The following is a 15403-nucleotide window of genomic DNA, read 5'->3' on the forward strand; positions in this document are numbered from 1 at the left end:
AAGACCTTTCTTTCTTATATGGTAATTCCCAGCTTCTCAAGACAAATGTATGTGTGGCCCTCAAAATTCCCAAAGTATCCTTTATTTCCCAGGAAATGTATGAGCTTCCTTGGCCAATAGTATGGCTAGCAGGAAAACTCTGTAAAGTCTTGCGTAGAGTTGGTGGCCTGATGATAATACATATATCGACGATCAACAAAGTTCTCTGGCACGATCGTACAATTACAATTTCGTACAGGGATCAAAAGTAGGTACTGATGGTAAGTACTGATGAAGAACACAACAAACAGGATATCCTACAAGGTCGGCAGAAAGGCAGAGCTGAACGCCAGAGGGAAGACACAAAATGGGAGAGAACCAATAAGTACAGAGTCGAAATCAACTGCTAAAAATACAGACTAATGTCATGCAAATATCATTGAATAAAGTTAAGGAACTCTGACGACAGGTCACAACGAAAACTGTCGAGTTCGCGATGCGGAACAGATCGGATGAGCATGTTTCATTTGGGTCTCTTAGCGTTCGGGCCAGCACCTTGACCACGCTCGGGAGAACGCGTCCGCTTACCAGAGGCAACCTCCGTAGAGGAAGCCTGATTCATGTCCTGAGAGGTTGCTGTCGGCATCCAAGCACCCGTGGCCGCATTCCAAACAGGAATTTGCTGTTGTTGTGCCGTGCCGGCAGAAGATGGACTCATTGTCTGGGAGGATATCATATTTTGGGAGTAGTAAGGATATTGAGGTGAGGATGCGGGCAGGATGTTATGATGGGTTGGGACGTGTGTAGGGATAGGATTCGATGTGGATCTAGGAGTAACGGAAGGACGCCCTTGATATTGGGTGGAAGAACCGACGTATGATTGGGGAAACGAATTCGATCGCGACTGAGGATGAGAGGTTGGTAAGGACGTAGAGTATATCGGTGTAGAAATGGGAGCGGAGAATGACTGTTCTCGTGGGTTCTGCCTAGTGTCCGATCGGGGAAGAGATTGAGCAGAAGTCAAATTTGTTACATGGTTGTAAACGTTATTGTAATTTTCGCGGGAGACTGTGTTCACAGCGTTATCTGCACTCCCAGTGCCAAAGCTGAACGAGGGATTTACAGATGGATGAATGAAATACAGATCAATAGACGGCTTCTTTGAGCTCGTAGATTGCGGGTGGTCTTGACTTGTCGATCGCGGTGGTATAGGATGTGACAAGGTTGGTGTCGTAGGATTGGAATGAACAAGAGAATCCATCGTTAGAGAAGTCGATGCCATGTTAGAAGTTCCAGTTTGATTGTTCGAAGACGCGGAAGGTGTCGAGGGCCATGTTCGAGGGGGCTTCTTTTTGTACTACGCAAACCACTATGATTAGGTACTCTCAAGATCAATTAGACAATAAGCTCACCCCTTCTAATTCTGGCTTTCCTCGCCAACCAGCGACAGCTTCGCAAAATCTGACGGCTGCCCGTTCTACCGGTTCTGCAGGATATGTCCAAGCAAGGTCCTCCATATGTGTTGAAAGGTCAGGTGTTGAGTCTGGTATTTCGAGAAACTGAGGCAGCAATGAGTATGAAGTGTATATATGAGTGATAAAATCCTCACACTTCTCATTCTTTCATTCATTCCGGTGGCGAACTCGATTTCAGCGGCATTAGGCTGCCTCGTTCGTCGCGTTGTGTAAGTTTTAGTCAATTCACCGTGGTTGCGGAAGTCTCCATCTGACCATCTATCTTCACTTTCGGCATTTCCTATAAGCCCAAGAGAAGGAAACAGAATGGCGACAGCTTGCTGTAGGCTTGGCAATTCGTCTGGATCAAACTCCTTGAACAGATCTTCATCTTCGGCGAATATGTCCGTCTCGGCTTCAAAGTTGCCGTCTGCATCCACCTCCTCTGCAGAGGAAGATGGTGAAGCTTCCCTGGGGGGATCTGTAACAGATTCACCAACTCCGGTTCTCATTTCTGCTCCAAACGTGCTGCGAACACCAGGCAAATCGATACCAAGCCCAACACCCATGAGACACTCTACGGCATTCACTCCCCTCCAGCCAGCGGTAAGGTATCCTTGTAAAGCTGCACGGGTCAAAATACCGGCCAAGAGATGATACCATTCACGAGAAGGGGCAAGAGTCGCGAAGGTACCACCAACACCCTGTTTTGTTGTACCTCCGCCGGTGCTTCCGCTGCTGGTAGAGCTTCTCAACTCGTCGGAATCCTTCCCTTCTCTTCCTTCTCTCACTTCTCGACCTAGCTCTGTTGATACCAGTGCAGAAAGTCGGAGGAATCTCGGTAAGAGCTCGCTTAGCTTTGTGTAACCCGAGCCGGTAGAATCAGCTTCGGATTCTCCCCCACCTCCACGGCTGGAGCGTCGAGTGTACGGAGAAGCCGTCCGTCTACGTAGCACACTACCATTCATTGAAGGTTTCAGCAGACCTTCGCCTACACCAACACTACAGCCACCCGCGATTGAGGGGTCCTGATAGCCGGACACTCCTCCACCGTCGGGAGCAATTCCAACCGGTGTTACCTTCTGGTTTGAAGGTATACCTAAACCCATCGAAGAAGATGTAGAAGGCCAAGATGGTGCGGCGAAAGTACTAGTGGACCCCGCTCTATCTCTGCCTTTTCCTTTTCCCGCAGCGCCTTTGACAGAGAATTCCTCCTTGGCTTCAACGCAAATTTCGCATCCCGTATGAAGATGTCGTGGACATCTGAATGCGGGTGGCGAGTTAGCAGTCTCGGGATCAGTTCCGGCTAAATAAAGCGAACGGGTACGGGAGGAAAGTTTGGATAGCAATGAAGGGTATTGAGTATTGGACATGGTATGTGAATGTTGACTCGGATGAGAGGTGTGAGCAGATGCAGACGCAGATTCCCTTTTCAATTGCCTTCTAGCCCTCTTCGCAGCCTTCCGTTCACCGTAGGCGGAGATTGTAACCAGTGGATTCAGAGCAGGAGGGAGGAGTCCGGCAGAGATCGTGGAAGAGTCAGAAGTATTGGTTGTCATAGGTGAGCTGGCGGAAATACTAGCGGCAGCAAATTTCTTATGCCTAAAGGGAGGGGGAGGCGCCTGCCGCGCAAAAAAATCGTTGACAAGAGTTCCGAGAGCGAGCCTGAGACGGACACCGTTTGGTAGAATGTGCTGGTTAGGATCTACAAAAAAATCATCTTCGAAATGTAGATGGACGGGCGGAGGTTGAACAAGCATTGAGTTAATGACTTTCTCCAAGCCCTCAGCCCTCAAACGAAGGCTACGGGCGAGCTGTAAGTCTTGAGCATGAAGTCGAGCTTCTTCGTCATCTTGGGGTTCCCGCCGAGCTTTCAAAGCCAATACCGCTTCTCCGTCGCTCCCAGCCTCATCTTCCTCTTCATAATTCTCCGGCCTCCTTCTGTGAGCATAATTGGAAGATGTAGGTCCACCAGTACGATCTGACATGCCTAATTCTGCTCGAGCCTGTGCAAATCGCGTTCGTCCTACAGATGTATAGTGGATTGGTAGCAAGAAGTCGCATAGTTGTACAACGTACCATGAACCCATAACATATGGTCAATGATCAAAGTCCGTGTACTCTTCTCTCTAGGAGGTATCGAATGAAGGTGGTGGGCATGCTTATGAGCAGGCGCTTTGAAGCTATTGGGATTTGTTCCCCCTGCTCTTGAAGGTCCAGCCTCTGCTTGGAATGCCTTCGCAGATGACACTGCTTGTGCTAAGCTTAATGGTCCATTACGATTAGGTGACATTGAAATCGATAGAAGTCGATGTGGTCCTGAACACAGGTGCAAGCCCGTGAGAAATCTATTCCGATTGGAACCGACCTATACTCTATGGCGCAGTTTCCTGGGTTTCCTCTACTGTAAGTACCTGGTAAGTACATTCGTGATACAGCAAAGAATCAACGCGTACTATGGAGTTCCTGCCCGAAGTAAAGGATTATTGGGTGTGGCTCCACTTATACTCAGGCTACAGCGGATTTCTCGAACTTTTGGTCTTTTAGTCTTTCAGTTCAGAAACATCGTGAAAGGGTACATATGCATATCCGAATTTGAGGAAGTGAATAAGTTCAAAACATTCCTTCTGAGCACAGGTGTCAATCTTCTCATGTGCTCACATCAGCTCGAGCTTCTGTACTACTAACAGAACGAGAACAACGAACTGTACAATGCGACTGATTTATTGAGATCACTGAGCAAACGAACTTTGAAGAACAGGATCACTTCTTCCCACGAGTCCTTATAAGAAATATTTACAGCCGACCATCATGTCGTCCCCTTCGAAGCCAGTGGGGATTCCCAAACGTGGCTCACAGTCTCAGTCTGTTACGCCTGCTGGGACTCCAGACCTCAGGGCCCTCAGGGCTCAAGTCATATCTGGTACACCTCCAGTGGGTCTCTCAATACCTCCACCAAATATTCCGCCTAGAACGTCATCACCCGTACCGTTAGGACAACTCGTGGAAGGTACTCCTGCATCTTCGTCAACGGCTAGAATACAGCTCGCAGGTCCTAGTAGAACAGATAGCCCGCTGAACCTGCCTCTGGATTTGGACGACTTGCCTGACGAAGAAAAGGCCAAGATTTTAAGAAGGCATCTGGTTTCAAAGGGGGAGAGAGAACGCGAACGGAGAGAAAACCCGGAGGTCACATCTTTATCAGAGCCTGTATCTCAGACGAGGCGCTCTTCTGGAAGTGGTCGAATTGCCAGGGAAGAAAGCGAACCATTTCCTGTGCCCTATGCTTCCTCTGGTGCAGATGTAACGTGTGTCTAGTTTTATATACTGCTCGTTCTGCATGACCTATCCTAACCTATGGCCTACCTAGACACGACATCTACAAATGGCATCTTAATGCGCAACGACAAGCTCGTCGTGTTCGCTCAGCGTCTTTCTCGGCCGCTGCTCGTCCTGCCCCAGATCCCGCATTTGAACACATACATGAACCTGGAGGTTTCAGACGTAATTACGTTTTGCTTCGCGCAGGCAATGAGGATGGAGGTGAAGAGCCAAGAGTATTCGTTAACAACTTCATCGACTTTTTGTTTCTCTTTGGTCATTTCGTGAGTTCCCTTTAGGATGGATGTTCATCCCGACTCAAACTCCTCTTACCTCGCTAGGCCGGAGAGGATCTAGAAGAAGATGAAGAGGATGACAAGGATGAAGAAGATTCAGAGGGCGTGTTTGCACAGCCCTCGTCTTCTGTCGCACCATCTGTCGGATTTGGTGATCTAGCTGCTACAGAGTCGTCGCCGTTATTAGGAAATAAGTCAAGGTCTCGTTCTAGATCAAGGAGGCGGACAGCGTCCATGTCCACAGGGAATGCGACTGTTGGACAAGCGGTTCTGATGGTAGGCTATCTTTCGCTCATAATTGAGTAACCGTTGAACTTTGACCTTTGTGTAGTTGTTGAAGGGATTTGTTGGGACCGGTGTTCTATTCTTAGGAAAGGCGTGAGTACCATTTTCTTCAATGTCTGTTATAGTGTGCTCAATGGGATGTAAATAGATTTATGAATGGGGGAATACTCTTCTCCTCCCTTCTCTTCATTTTCATCGCCGTCATCTCGCTTCATTCCTTTCTTCTTCTGGTTCGTGCTAAACTTGCCGTTCCCGGAAGCTTCGGAGGTTCGTGTATTGTTGAATCAGTAAACTTGATGACGAATTCTTCGAGATAGACATTGGCGGTGCTCTATATGGACCATGGATGCGGCATCTCATTCTTAGCTCCATTGTGCTTTCACAAATCGGTTTCGTTGGCGCCTACATGATTTTCGTCTCAGAAAACCTCCAAGCCTTCGTCAGTAGTGTTACTGATTGTGTCCAGTACGTACCCGTGAAGTATGTGTCAGATCTTTAATTTTTTCTCTTGACGATATGCACTAATGGCATTGGTTAGGTACTTCATTATAATGCAGTCCATCATCTTGCTTCCATTGGCCTTGATACGTGATATTGTCAAGCTCAGCACAACGGCTTTGGTAGCAGATGCTTTTATCTTATTTGGCCTGGTTTATATCTTCGGCAGCGAGATCGGTTTGGTCATAGAACGAGGAACACGAGACGTTCGGTTGTTCAACCCAAAGGATTTTTCACTGTTCGTGGGGTAAGTGTTTCAATTTTATTCGTAAATCAGTTCATTCAGCCATTTTCCCACTCAGAACGGCAGTCTTTTCCTTTGAAGGCATAGGACTCATTGTTCCCATCGTTGACTCCATGCGCGAGCCGCACAAGTTCCCTGCTGTCCTAACCGGAGTCATGGCATTCCTGTTGATACTCTTTGGAGGTGCTGGTGTTCTAGCCTATTTAACATTTGGCTCGGATGTCCAAACCGTCATCCTGGTCAATCTCAATGAGGTGCACCCAGGAAGTAGAATGCTTCAAATCGTGAGTGTATTCTTCACTTTCACTTATTTTTGCTCATCAAAGAGCCAGGTCCAAATCTTCTACTCTCTCGCAATACTACTATCTGTTCCTCTTCAACTATTCCCAGCTATCAGAATCATGGAAAATGGATTATTTACTCGCAGTGGCAAGTCCGATACCCGCGTCAAATGGACGAAGAACCTGTTTCGGTTTGCCACTGTAATTGTGACTGGCTGCATCTCGACATTGGGGGCTAAGGATCTCGACAAGTTTGTCGCTTTTGTGGGTTGTTTTGCTTGGTAAGCCCGGTATCAATTGTCTCTGGTTAACGTCCATTGAGCTTTAGTCCAGTGTTCCATTGTGTTATGTATACCCCGCGATGCTGCACTATAAAGCCTGTGCGCACACCCGTAGGAAGAAACTCGCAGATATCGCTATGATTGTTTTTGGATTGGTAGCAGCAGCGTTTACCACCGTGCAAACCATTAAGGCATGTTCTTTGATCTTGTTTTGTCTATATTGGCAGAGTTTTAATTCTCTGCCCTTTCCAGTTGATGGTTGAGCCTGAAGTGAGCGGGTCGCCAGTCGGAGTGTGTGGTCCTCCAAGAGTTTGAGAACAAGCGAAGGTTTTTCTTCTGGTTTCTTACTAGTTCAATACACTGTTATAGTACTCATGCATCCTACCACAACTTGTATCTAACATGCACTTTTCTTGAATTCTGACACGTTCTTTTTTAAAATTCTTTGTTTTCCTTTATTCTCAATCTGTACTAAGTATTAGGACAGGCTAAGTACCTTACTTTCGGTGACGTATGGCTTGAACGCCTCATTGGCTTATGATTTAGCATACATATGTATGTGTTGAATACTTTTTTCCTCGCTCACACGGCTGGCTGATCAAATGCTCAACAGGAAGCTGGCAACACAACTTGAACCATCGTCATATGATGGTCTATCCCTCTTTAAAAAGAGAGGGACAAACTTCACTGCCCTTCAATCGCGATGAACGGTATCCTACCTCTTGCTACTATTTTTTTGTTTGCTTCAGCTACAGCCAAGGCACCTGCTGGTCCCTGGGACGCGTTTAACTTTGCTCCGGCTACTAGGTCTTTCGTTCCAAAATCTGTTTATACGACTGTAGGACTGGTCGCTGGTGCCGAAAATCTCTTGGGCAACTCGTCTTCTACCGAGGGCGCTATTGTCACCGGAAATGGCTCGTACATTGTCTTGGATTTTGGACAAGAGGTGAGTACACTTAACACATGATTTTTCGAAACTTATTAGCATGACCTTGTACGCAAGGTTGGTGGTAGACTGTCCTTCCAGATCGATTCTACCACTTCCCCTGCAATTTCTCTTTCTTTTACGGAGTCCGCCATGTTCATATCACCTACGGAGTCGGATGACTCTTGTACAGTGTCCCCTGATCATGATTTAGACGGCGTTCTTTCCGTTCCTTTGCCCCTTGCAGCCAATAAAACTTTCACTCAAACAGTCGGCGACCAACGCGGAGGTTTTCGCTTCCTTACTATTGTATCTGACGGCGACGCGCCTGTGACAATCTCGAATGTCACTGTGAACGCAACGTTCATGCCACAAATGGATGACCTTAGTGCTTACACCGGCTACTTTTATGCTCAAGATAGTGATTTTCACGATCAGGATTTCCTGACCAAGCTGTGGTACGGCGGGGCGTATACTGTGCAGATGAACACCATAGACTCCCACGAAGCCAGGCAGCAGCCTTGTCCTGTGCCGTCAGGTAAAGTCTCGTTAATGATAGTCCTGGCAATAACACTTGAATTTTGTATGTATGCTTTGTAGGCTGGGCCAATAATGCAAGTGGTGGTCCTGTGGAAGGAAGTATACTAGTCGATGGTGCCAAACGAGATAGGTGATCTCTTCACTAGGCACCCAGAATTTGGACTATTTTGATAAATGTGCAGGAACGTATGGCCTGGCGACATGGGGATATCGACACACACCGAGCTAGTCTCCACTTTCGACCTCGAGTCTTCTGCAAATTCTCTACTAGTCATGTATTCGACTCAAGATCCTACCACAGGCGCTCTGCAATACTCTGGTCCACCTATCAATGCTGTCGGCAGTGATACCTACATCTGTTGGTCGTTAATCGGTACACACAGTGTGTATATGTACACCGGCGACCTGGATTTTGTTGAAAAAATTTGGGCGAATTACACAAATGCGTTGGCTTTTTTGCAGAGCCAGGTTGATGAAACAAGGTTGATGAACGTGCCGAATTCTTTCGCCAACGATTGGGGTAGAGCTGATGGGCAGGGTCATAATGTGGCAGCTAACGCACTTTTATATGAGGTATAATGTCTTTCTTGGAAATGCAGGCTAACCTCCCTGGAACGTTAGGCTCTGGTCACTGCCGCTGAACTAGCGACCGCCATGGGCAATGTCAGTCTTGCTAGTGCTTACGCAGCTAATGCGTCGTCGATCAAAACAGCATTCAACGACCTGCTATGGGACGAAGCAGCGGGCCTGTTCAAGGACAATGATATGTCGACTTTACACCCTCAAGATGGCAATTCCCTCGCAGTGCTGTTCAATCTCACAACCAATACCAGGCAGATTCAAGCGATCAGCGAGGGACTAACGCAATTTTGGACAGACCTTGGGCCGCTTAGTCCTGAGCTCAATGATACGATAATACCATTCGTCAGTGGCTTTGAGGTATCTAAAATCCGTTTCAGTCTCATGGACGCCTTTACTCAAAAATTTTTGCTATTATATATGCTTTAGCTTCAAGCCCACTTCATCGCGGGCCAAGGAGAACGAGCACTTGAGTTGCTTCACCGTGAATGGGGATACATGCTTTATACGAATCTGTCGGTGCAGTCTACGATGCTGGAGGGCTTTACGGCAAACGGCTCTTTGGGGTAAGCGCCAAATTTGACTCACAAATGACATGACCTGATACATGTATAACTTAGTTACCGTGCCGCGGCTGGATACGATTTTGACTACTCGTATACTAGCCACGCACATGGATGGTCTACCGGTCCCACTTTCTCGTTAACTTTCTATCTGCTGGGATTGACGATTACCTCGCCCCAAGGTATCACATGGTCTGTAGCTCCTGTCCTAAGTGGTCTGCATGCCGCCGAAGGCGGCTTTGAGACGGGGCTAGGATGGTTTGGTGCCAACTGGACTCTGACGAGTGATAACGCTACGTTCACTGTGATGATCAATACTCCAAACGGAACTAACGGGACAGTGATTCTTCCTGGTACGGGTAATGTTTCGGTGGATGGAGAGGGCACGAGCGGGAACGTGTCGCAGTTGAGCCTTGACGGAGGTTCACATGTCATTGTTCTGAAGTTGAGATAATTGCACATACTTGTCTGTCAGACGGGCCACATGAAGATTCGTATACATACCCGTTGGTAATAGCTTACTATGTGAAATTTCTCCGTGCTGGCTTTCGGATTTGGACTATGCCATCTCCCAACTCCCGGGGCACCACCGCCTCCCTCACCTTCGTGATCTCAATAGTGACCGAATCGAAAGTCTGATCAAAGCCATTTAGTATTCCACGAAATCCGATCCACAATCCCATATCGACACCTGGTTAAAACTTTCTTTACTGAGACACCGCTTAGAACCGAAGGAAGAAGGTCCGGCGAAACCACAAATCATCGGACTTCGCCATTATCTTAAATCAACAACCACGCTCATCGTCGCACAGTCACCAAGCTCCTCTGTGGTGACTTTACCCCCCTAGTATTCCAAGCCTCCTCCTCACCCCTTCGTCAGCTTACCTCGGCTGAGGTTCTCAATCGCGCCTGTCGTGCATGTAATTTAAAGGGAGAGACTCCACAACGTTTCAATGCCCAACACTTACCACTATCACGTCTCTCCGCTCAGAGTTCTTTTTGTCTATGCGACAGTCTCGACCGCTGCCACGCTACTCCAATCTATCGGACTCCACTGCGTTACACTGTCTTAGGCTATTCGTCTTCGACTGGAACCTAATCGTCCCTTGCTAAGTTCATCAACGAGGTCGTGATTCTCTGGCAACATTATTTAGATACTGGTTTGGATGGTTCCTTGGAAGATCTGGAGAGTGATCATGACCCGGAAGAGGAGTGATTCAATTCTATTCATATATGTATACACACAACAACCCTGTACTATATTCCCTTCATTCTTGCTGCAGTCTACCATCCCAAGTTGGATGAGCATTTGCTGCAGTGAAGATGGTTGGGCCCGGCTGTTCCCTTGTGGGACCCCGTACTCGACGGAGCCGCGTATTTATCTATCTATCTATCTGTAATCAATTTTGAAATCTACTTGCGACGTGTAGCTCTGGCTATTATAACTTCGACCAGAACTCGAACGGAGCAGAAATAATGTTCTATGTAATCCCCTCCCATAAATGTCCCACAGGTTCTTTTTGAGTCTTCCACCATAACAATGCCTGTCGGCTTTTTGATAGTCTATTCTGAACCTGGAGAGCTCGTCACTTTTGAGGAATTTCAAGGTAAGACTTATACTAGACAATTACGAGAAATTCTTTGAAGGCGTTATATTTCTGCTTCTTCCCATAAGACTGGTATAACAATGAACACGTCCCTCTGCGAATGAATCACCTCCAATCTTTCCTCACCGGTGCCCGTTATTCTGCTCTGGACTCTCAAATACCAAGCTGGGCTGCATTGTACGACGTCGATGATACTGCCACATTCTCTCACTATTCGTATACTCGTCTACGCGCAAATCGTAGTCTTCGTGAAGCAGATCTTGTCAAGCGTCTCGGTATTCTTGACCGGCGAACATGCGAGCTCATCGCTGATTCTGGAGAATCGCCACTCACTACCTCATTGGCGTCGAAGAATCCTAGTAAAGGAATAGTCACCCATGGGCTTGGGGACAACGAGCAAGACGCGAAGGAATGGTTTGGAAAGGGCGTCGAAATCTTGAGAAGCAATCAGGGATGGGCCAGGACGAGGATATTTAAATGCATCGATAACCTCAGAACAGGCGTGTCTGTACCTCCTAGCCCTGAAGCGCAGACCGTTCCCAGATTCTTTGCCGTTCATGGTGCGCCCAATTGGGATGCTCTTCGCGTCGCTATTTCATTTATGTCCTTCCTTGCAGAATTTACTACATTCACCACTTCAGATATCGCATCAGAGTCTTTCATTCAAGTTGGTGCAGATAGTTTACTTTCACTGCGATCTAGCGATGTACCACTTTCAGACTTGCGTAAATGGGGGCTGTACAAGGCTTATCCAGGAATCGCCCAGGGAAATATCAAGGGCTTGACCGATCACTCTCACTAGCACCAATAATGTTTTTTTCCGTGTATAAACGGATTGGAGATCGTTGATATGTAACGTCCTTGTGAAAGTTTTGTCGTGTGAACGCTTGGGAACCTTATCCTTCTTTCTTGCATCCTCTGTAGCCATTGACCTCGGACCAATCCCTTCTTCATAACTTGTCGACGCAACAGCGATCACTGAGCAACTTGAACCACACCCCACAACAACTTCTACTAAACGTCAACTTAATATCCATGCTCACTGAACCTACGGCAGTATTACTCACCGGTGCATCTGGATATCTGTATGTTGGACGTTACTACTCCGTTATATTGAGATTGAAAAGGCATTGAAAGCGGCGGAAGTTTGTTGGTTTACTTGCTCCATAAGTTTGACCTGGAATCCCGGAACGTCAAACTTTTCACCCTCGTACGCAAATCAGAACAAGTGCGCAAGGTACTCGAACAAGGCGGGAAGGTGATTCCTTTGATTGGTGACGTTCAGGACGCAGAAGGAATGAAGAAATTAATCATTGATAATTTGGGTAAAGTTTCGTTTCTACATAAATGATGATGGTGCTCGTACTTATAGTGTCTATTGTGATCGAAACTGTGGACGCTCGACAATTTGCCGTCGCGAAACCTTGCATAGAAGCATTGGCAGTCGTTAAAGAAAGACTTAACGTTCCTGTCCACTTCGTCCATGTGGGTCATGCCTATAATTTCGTCACTCAAAACAATCAATATGTCAATAGACATCGGGGGCCAAAATGTTCTCTAGCCATGTTGGAATCGACCAATCAAACTTCTTGAACGATGATGGAGATGTGTACAACACAATGGCAGAACTCGATACTCGTCATCCGGTTATGAAACAAGTTCGTGTCTGGATTCTGAAATCTATCCGGACTTGGATATCTAACCTCTGTAGTTCGTATCACTCAATAATCAAATCATCGATTTCGCCGAAAGTAAAGGGATCCGGTCATATATCGTTGCCCCTCCAATGGTCTGTGAGTATGCTGGGCCGTCTACTTATACCTTATATGTGTTGCGCTCAAACCCTCTGAATTGGCAGATGGTCCCGGTACCGGTTTCGGGAATAAGATATCTATCCAAATTGTGGCTCTCGTCCGTGTAGCAAGGACGCTAGGTATGCTATTTGAAGTGGATCAAACAGACACGGTGCGCCATATCGCTGATATTCTCCTACCTAACTTACCTCCGTTTTTGACATAGACATGGGCGCTCATGCATATTGATGATCAAGTTGCACTGTATGCTACTGTCCTTGATAATATCCTCCTCCTCAAGGCCCCTTACGGCAAGAATGGATTTTATTTCTCCGAAAATGGAAATTTCAGATGGAGAAGTCTTTCTCTTGCGATAGTCAACGCCCTACGGAAACGGAACGGACTTGAGAACATTCATGAACTCCCAGTCGCCACTGATGAAGATTTGGTCGCGATGGCTAATGTTCTAGACTGTAACGTCGGAATGGTTCCTGTTTCTATCGCGGGAAAGTGAGCTGGGTTCAGTTTTTTTCTCATTTCCTGGTGCTGACTTCTATTTACTCTAGCTGTCTCATTCGGGGCAATAACGCCCGAAAACTTGGATGGGTTCCTCAGCACGGGGTTGAGCATTTGATGAGTGACGTCGATAAAGAGGTTGCGTTTATCGTGGAAGAGGATTCTGTCTTTTCAGCTAACTTGAAGACCGAATTACTATTATCCTGATTGTTCAAAACATGTCCCCTTCCGGATTTCTATGTAATCAGGGTTATGTGAAGCTTCCGAAGAGTGACTTGCCAATAGATCATTGAAGAAGTTGCTGCGAATGAATCGTTCAGAAGAGTATACTGGGCAAGCTTTCTCTATGTAATTGCAGTGTCGGTCCGATATTCTGAATTACCACCCTTGAATGTAATACCCTAGAGAGTAATTATATATTATATATCATTGAATACGCTGTAAGACACAGTCGGGAGTTGAGATATATATATCTACAGTCATATATATTTTCAACAACTTTCAACAACTTGTATATTGAGGACATGGAGTCAAAGCATATCAACTTGAATCCAATATTAATCCACTTATTTGAGTCAGCATACCTTGGCCTTCCTATCTGTTTGCGCATTTGTACCCGGGAGAGCAATCTAGCGCAAAGGAGTCCCGTTTTCTCCATCGTGGCTCAAACATGATTATCCATATATTAGTCGACATGTACGGCTTACGCGTCTCGCAATGCTTAAGAATGTGGTGCTACGTGATAGTATGAAACGGTGAATTTTAAAAGCGGAACCCATGCATTGTACAGTACAAAAGCGTACGAATGGAATGGTCACTCCGAATCACTCGTATCATGATATTAATGATCAATGGAACTGCCCATGAAGCAACAGATACACGATGGTAGACTCTATAATATCTTGACACTTCGAGTTAGTGGCAAATGCAATCCATGTTATACCTTACAAGGAATTGAAGGAGATGTCAGTGGCCACTGCCACCATGAGTACTACGGGTGCCGATGATTACGTTAAGTACAAGCAAATGACATTGGCGACTGGCTGCCACGCTACAAAACAAACATAACTTCAAGGAACTTGAAAAGAAGCCCTAGATGCAGCAGTCAGAGCATAGAGTATTTCCAGCAGCGTACACCACTGCCCGTGTAGGCTTTTGATGTGCTTATTATGCACCAGCACCATGATATTTCGCTATATTTCGGCTTCGGCTTCAGAAGGTCGCCAGATTGAACCACCGACCACGGAAGGAAACTATGCCCGACTTCAAGTTCGTCTGTGAGAACCTCTCAAAGAAGCTCCTCGATTGAGGAAGTAAAGTAAGAAATTCATCAAGGAGTGAAAATTTGTAGTTGCCGCCGTTATGGTCGATGTGTGCATTGAGGTGCATTGGAAAGATTATTTCAATTTGATGGATGGAGAGGGATGGAGTGGGGAGTCCGACAATTATAGTCGATGTCATTTCTTGTGGTTGTTCTGTGTTAAATCACTTGTAGCATGTTGGGAAACATATGAGGAACTGCGAGGGAGGGGTACGTATATACTCCCTCACTATGTCCAGACTCCAGGGAGCTCCAGGGGGAAGTTGTGCCCTTTGTGACGCGTGCACGCGCGAGATACATTACATAATGCCATCATACAGGTAAAAAGGGCATTTACAAGGCCGCGGTCGGCGACTGGCCAGCGATATGCGTTAAGAGAAGAGGAAGTAGGTACATGTCGTATGTCCCAGGAAGTGAATGTGGTTTATCAGAAGGTTGTATGAGCGCACATGAATGGAATGAGCGGGGATAGGTCAGAGGAAGGTTTCAGGTTCGAGGGTGGGGAAATGCGATAATATGTGTGTCTTCAAAATGGTAATACAATCTGAGGAGTGAAGAATATCGGAACTCGATGGAAGGGAAACCAGATTCCTGTTGCCTCCAGTAGCAGCTACATAAGTGGGAGGGAAAAACGGTCAAGGTGACCGAGGCTGACCGAGTGGGGCTTTCTAGGTACCATCTCACCTCACTGGAGAATAATCTGTAATTCTCAATCAAGCAGGTTCTGTATATGCCCTCAGTTCCAGCTCTCATCTATGGACTGGCTTTGATTGAGGGTGGTATACAAATACCGGGAGTAATTTGGCGCTGTGGAAATATAATTTCAACAAAGAATGTCCGATTTGTCAAGTACCTCGTACCTGGCTCAGAATATGGAAGACCACTGAGTGAGACTTGCAGGGGATTTGAAGTTCAAGGTG

General features: G+C 46.6%; 5 protein-coding genes across 5 annotated transcripts; 4 read left to right on the plus strand and 1 right to left on the minus strand.

Annotated features, from left to right (window-relative positions):
- Positions 1-69: 69 nt before the first annotated feature.
- On the minus strand, positions 70-4174 carry C8R40DRAFT_1121222 (uncharacterized protein). Its single transcript, XM_046228794.1, has 5 exons — positions 3890-4174; positions 3513-3837; positions 1589-3459; positions 1392-1538; positions 70-1336 (listed from the first exon to the last, which is right to left on the minus strand). Exons 2-5 carry the CDS (start codon positions 3724-3726, stop codon positions 503-505), a joined length of 3066 nt encoding a protein of 1021 aa, XP_046082690.1. The 5' UTR covers positions 3727-3837; positions 3890-4174; the 3' UTR covers positions 70-502.
- Positions 4175-7215, plus strand: C8R40DRAFT_1152397 (transmembrane amino acid transporter protein-domain-containing protein). The gene is made up of 11 exons (XM_046229567.1): positions 4175-4741; positions 4804-5038; positions 5096-5326; positions 5382-5428; positions 5484-5602; positions 5653-5815; positions 5874-6080; positions 6136-6361; positions 6410-6639; positions 6692-6830; positions 6892-7215. Exons 1-11 carry the CDS (start codon positions 4245-4247, stop codon positions 6952-6954), a joined length of 2157 nt encoding a protein of 718 aa, XP_046082691.1. The 5' UTR covers positions 4175-4244; the 3' UTR covers positions 6955-7215.
- A 16-nt stretch (positions 7216-7231) lies between these two features.
- Positions 7232-9792, plus strand: C8R40DRAFT_1121225 (Six-hairpin glycosidase). Its single transcript, XM_046228795.1, has 7 exons — positions 7232-7585; positions 7643-8102; positions 8165-8234; positions 8287-8677; positions 8726-9043; positions 9113-9249; positions 9304-9792. Exons 1-7 carry the CDS (start codon positions 7343-7345, stop codon positions 9698-9700), a joined length of 2016 nt encoding a protein of 671 aa, XP_046082692.1. The 5' UTR covers positions 7232-7342; the 3' UTR covers positions 9701-9792.
- Positions 9793-10692: 900 nt separating this feature from the next.
- Positions 10693-11737, plus strand: C8R40DRAFT_1121232 (uncharacterized protein). The gene is made up of 3 exons (XM_046228796.1): positions 10693-10853; positions 10922-11413; positions 11471-11737. Exons 1-3 carry the CDS (start codon positions 10787-10789, stop codon positions 11653-11655), a joined length of 744 nt encoding a protein of 247 aa, XP_046082693.1. The 5' UTR covers positions 10693-10786; the 3' UTR covers positions 11656-11737.
- Positions 11738-13596, plus strand: C8R40DRAFT_1121233 (uncharacterized protein). The gene is made up of 8 exons (XM_046228797.1): positions 11738-11938; positions 11991-12178; positions 12235-12338; positions 12389-12511; positions 12565-12646; positions 12712-12818; positions 12873-13156; positions 13213-13596. Exons 1-8 carry the CDS (start codon positions 11889-11891, stop codon positions 13367-13369), a joined length of 1095 nt encoding a protein of 364 aa, XP_046082694.1. The 5' UTR covers positions 11738-11888; the 3' UTR covers positions 13370-13596.
- Positions 13597-15403: the final 1807 nt, after the last annotated feature.

The sequence above is a fragment of the Lentinula edodes genome (assembly GCF_021015755.1).
Source record: "Lentinula edodes strain Le(Bin) 0899 ss11 chromosome Unknown C8R40scaffold_36, whole genome shotgun sequence".
In the NCBI taxonomy this organism is placed as follows: Eukaryota; Fungi; Basidiomycota; class Agaricomycetes; order Agaricales; family Omphalotaceae; genus Lentinula; species Lentinula edodes.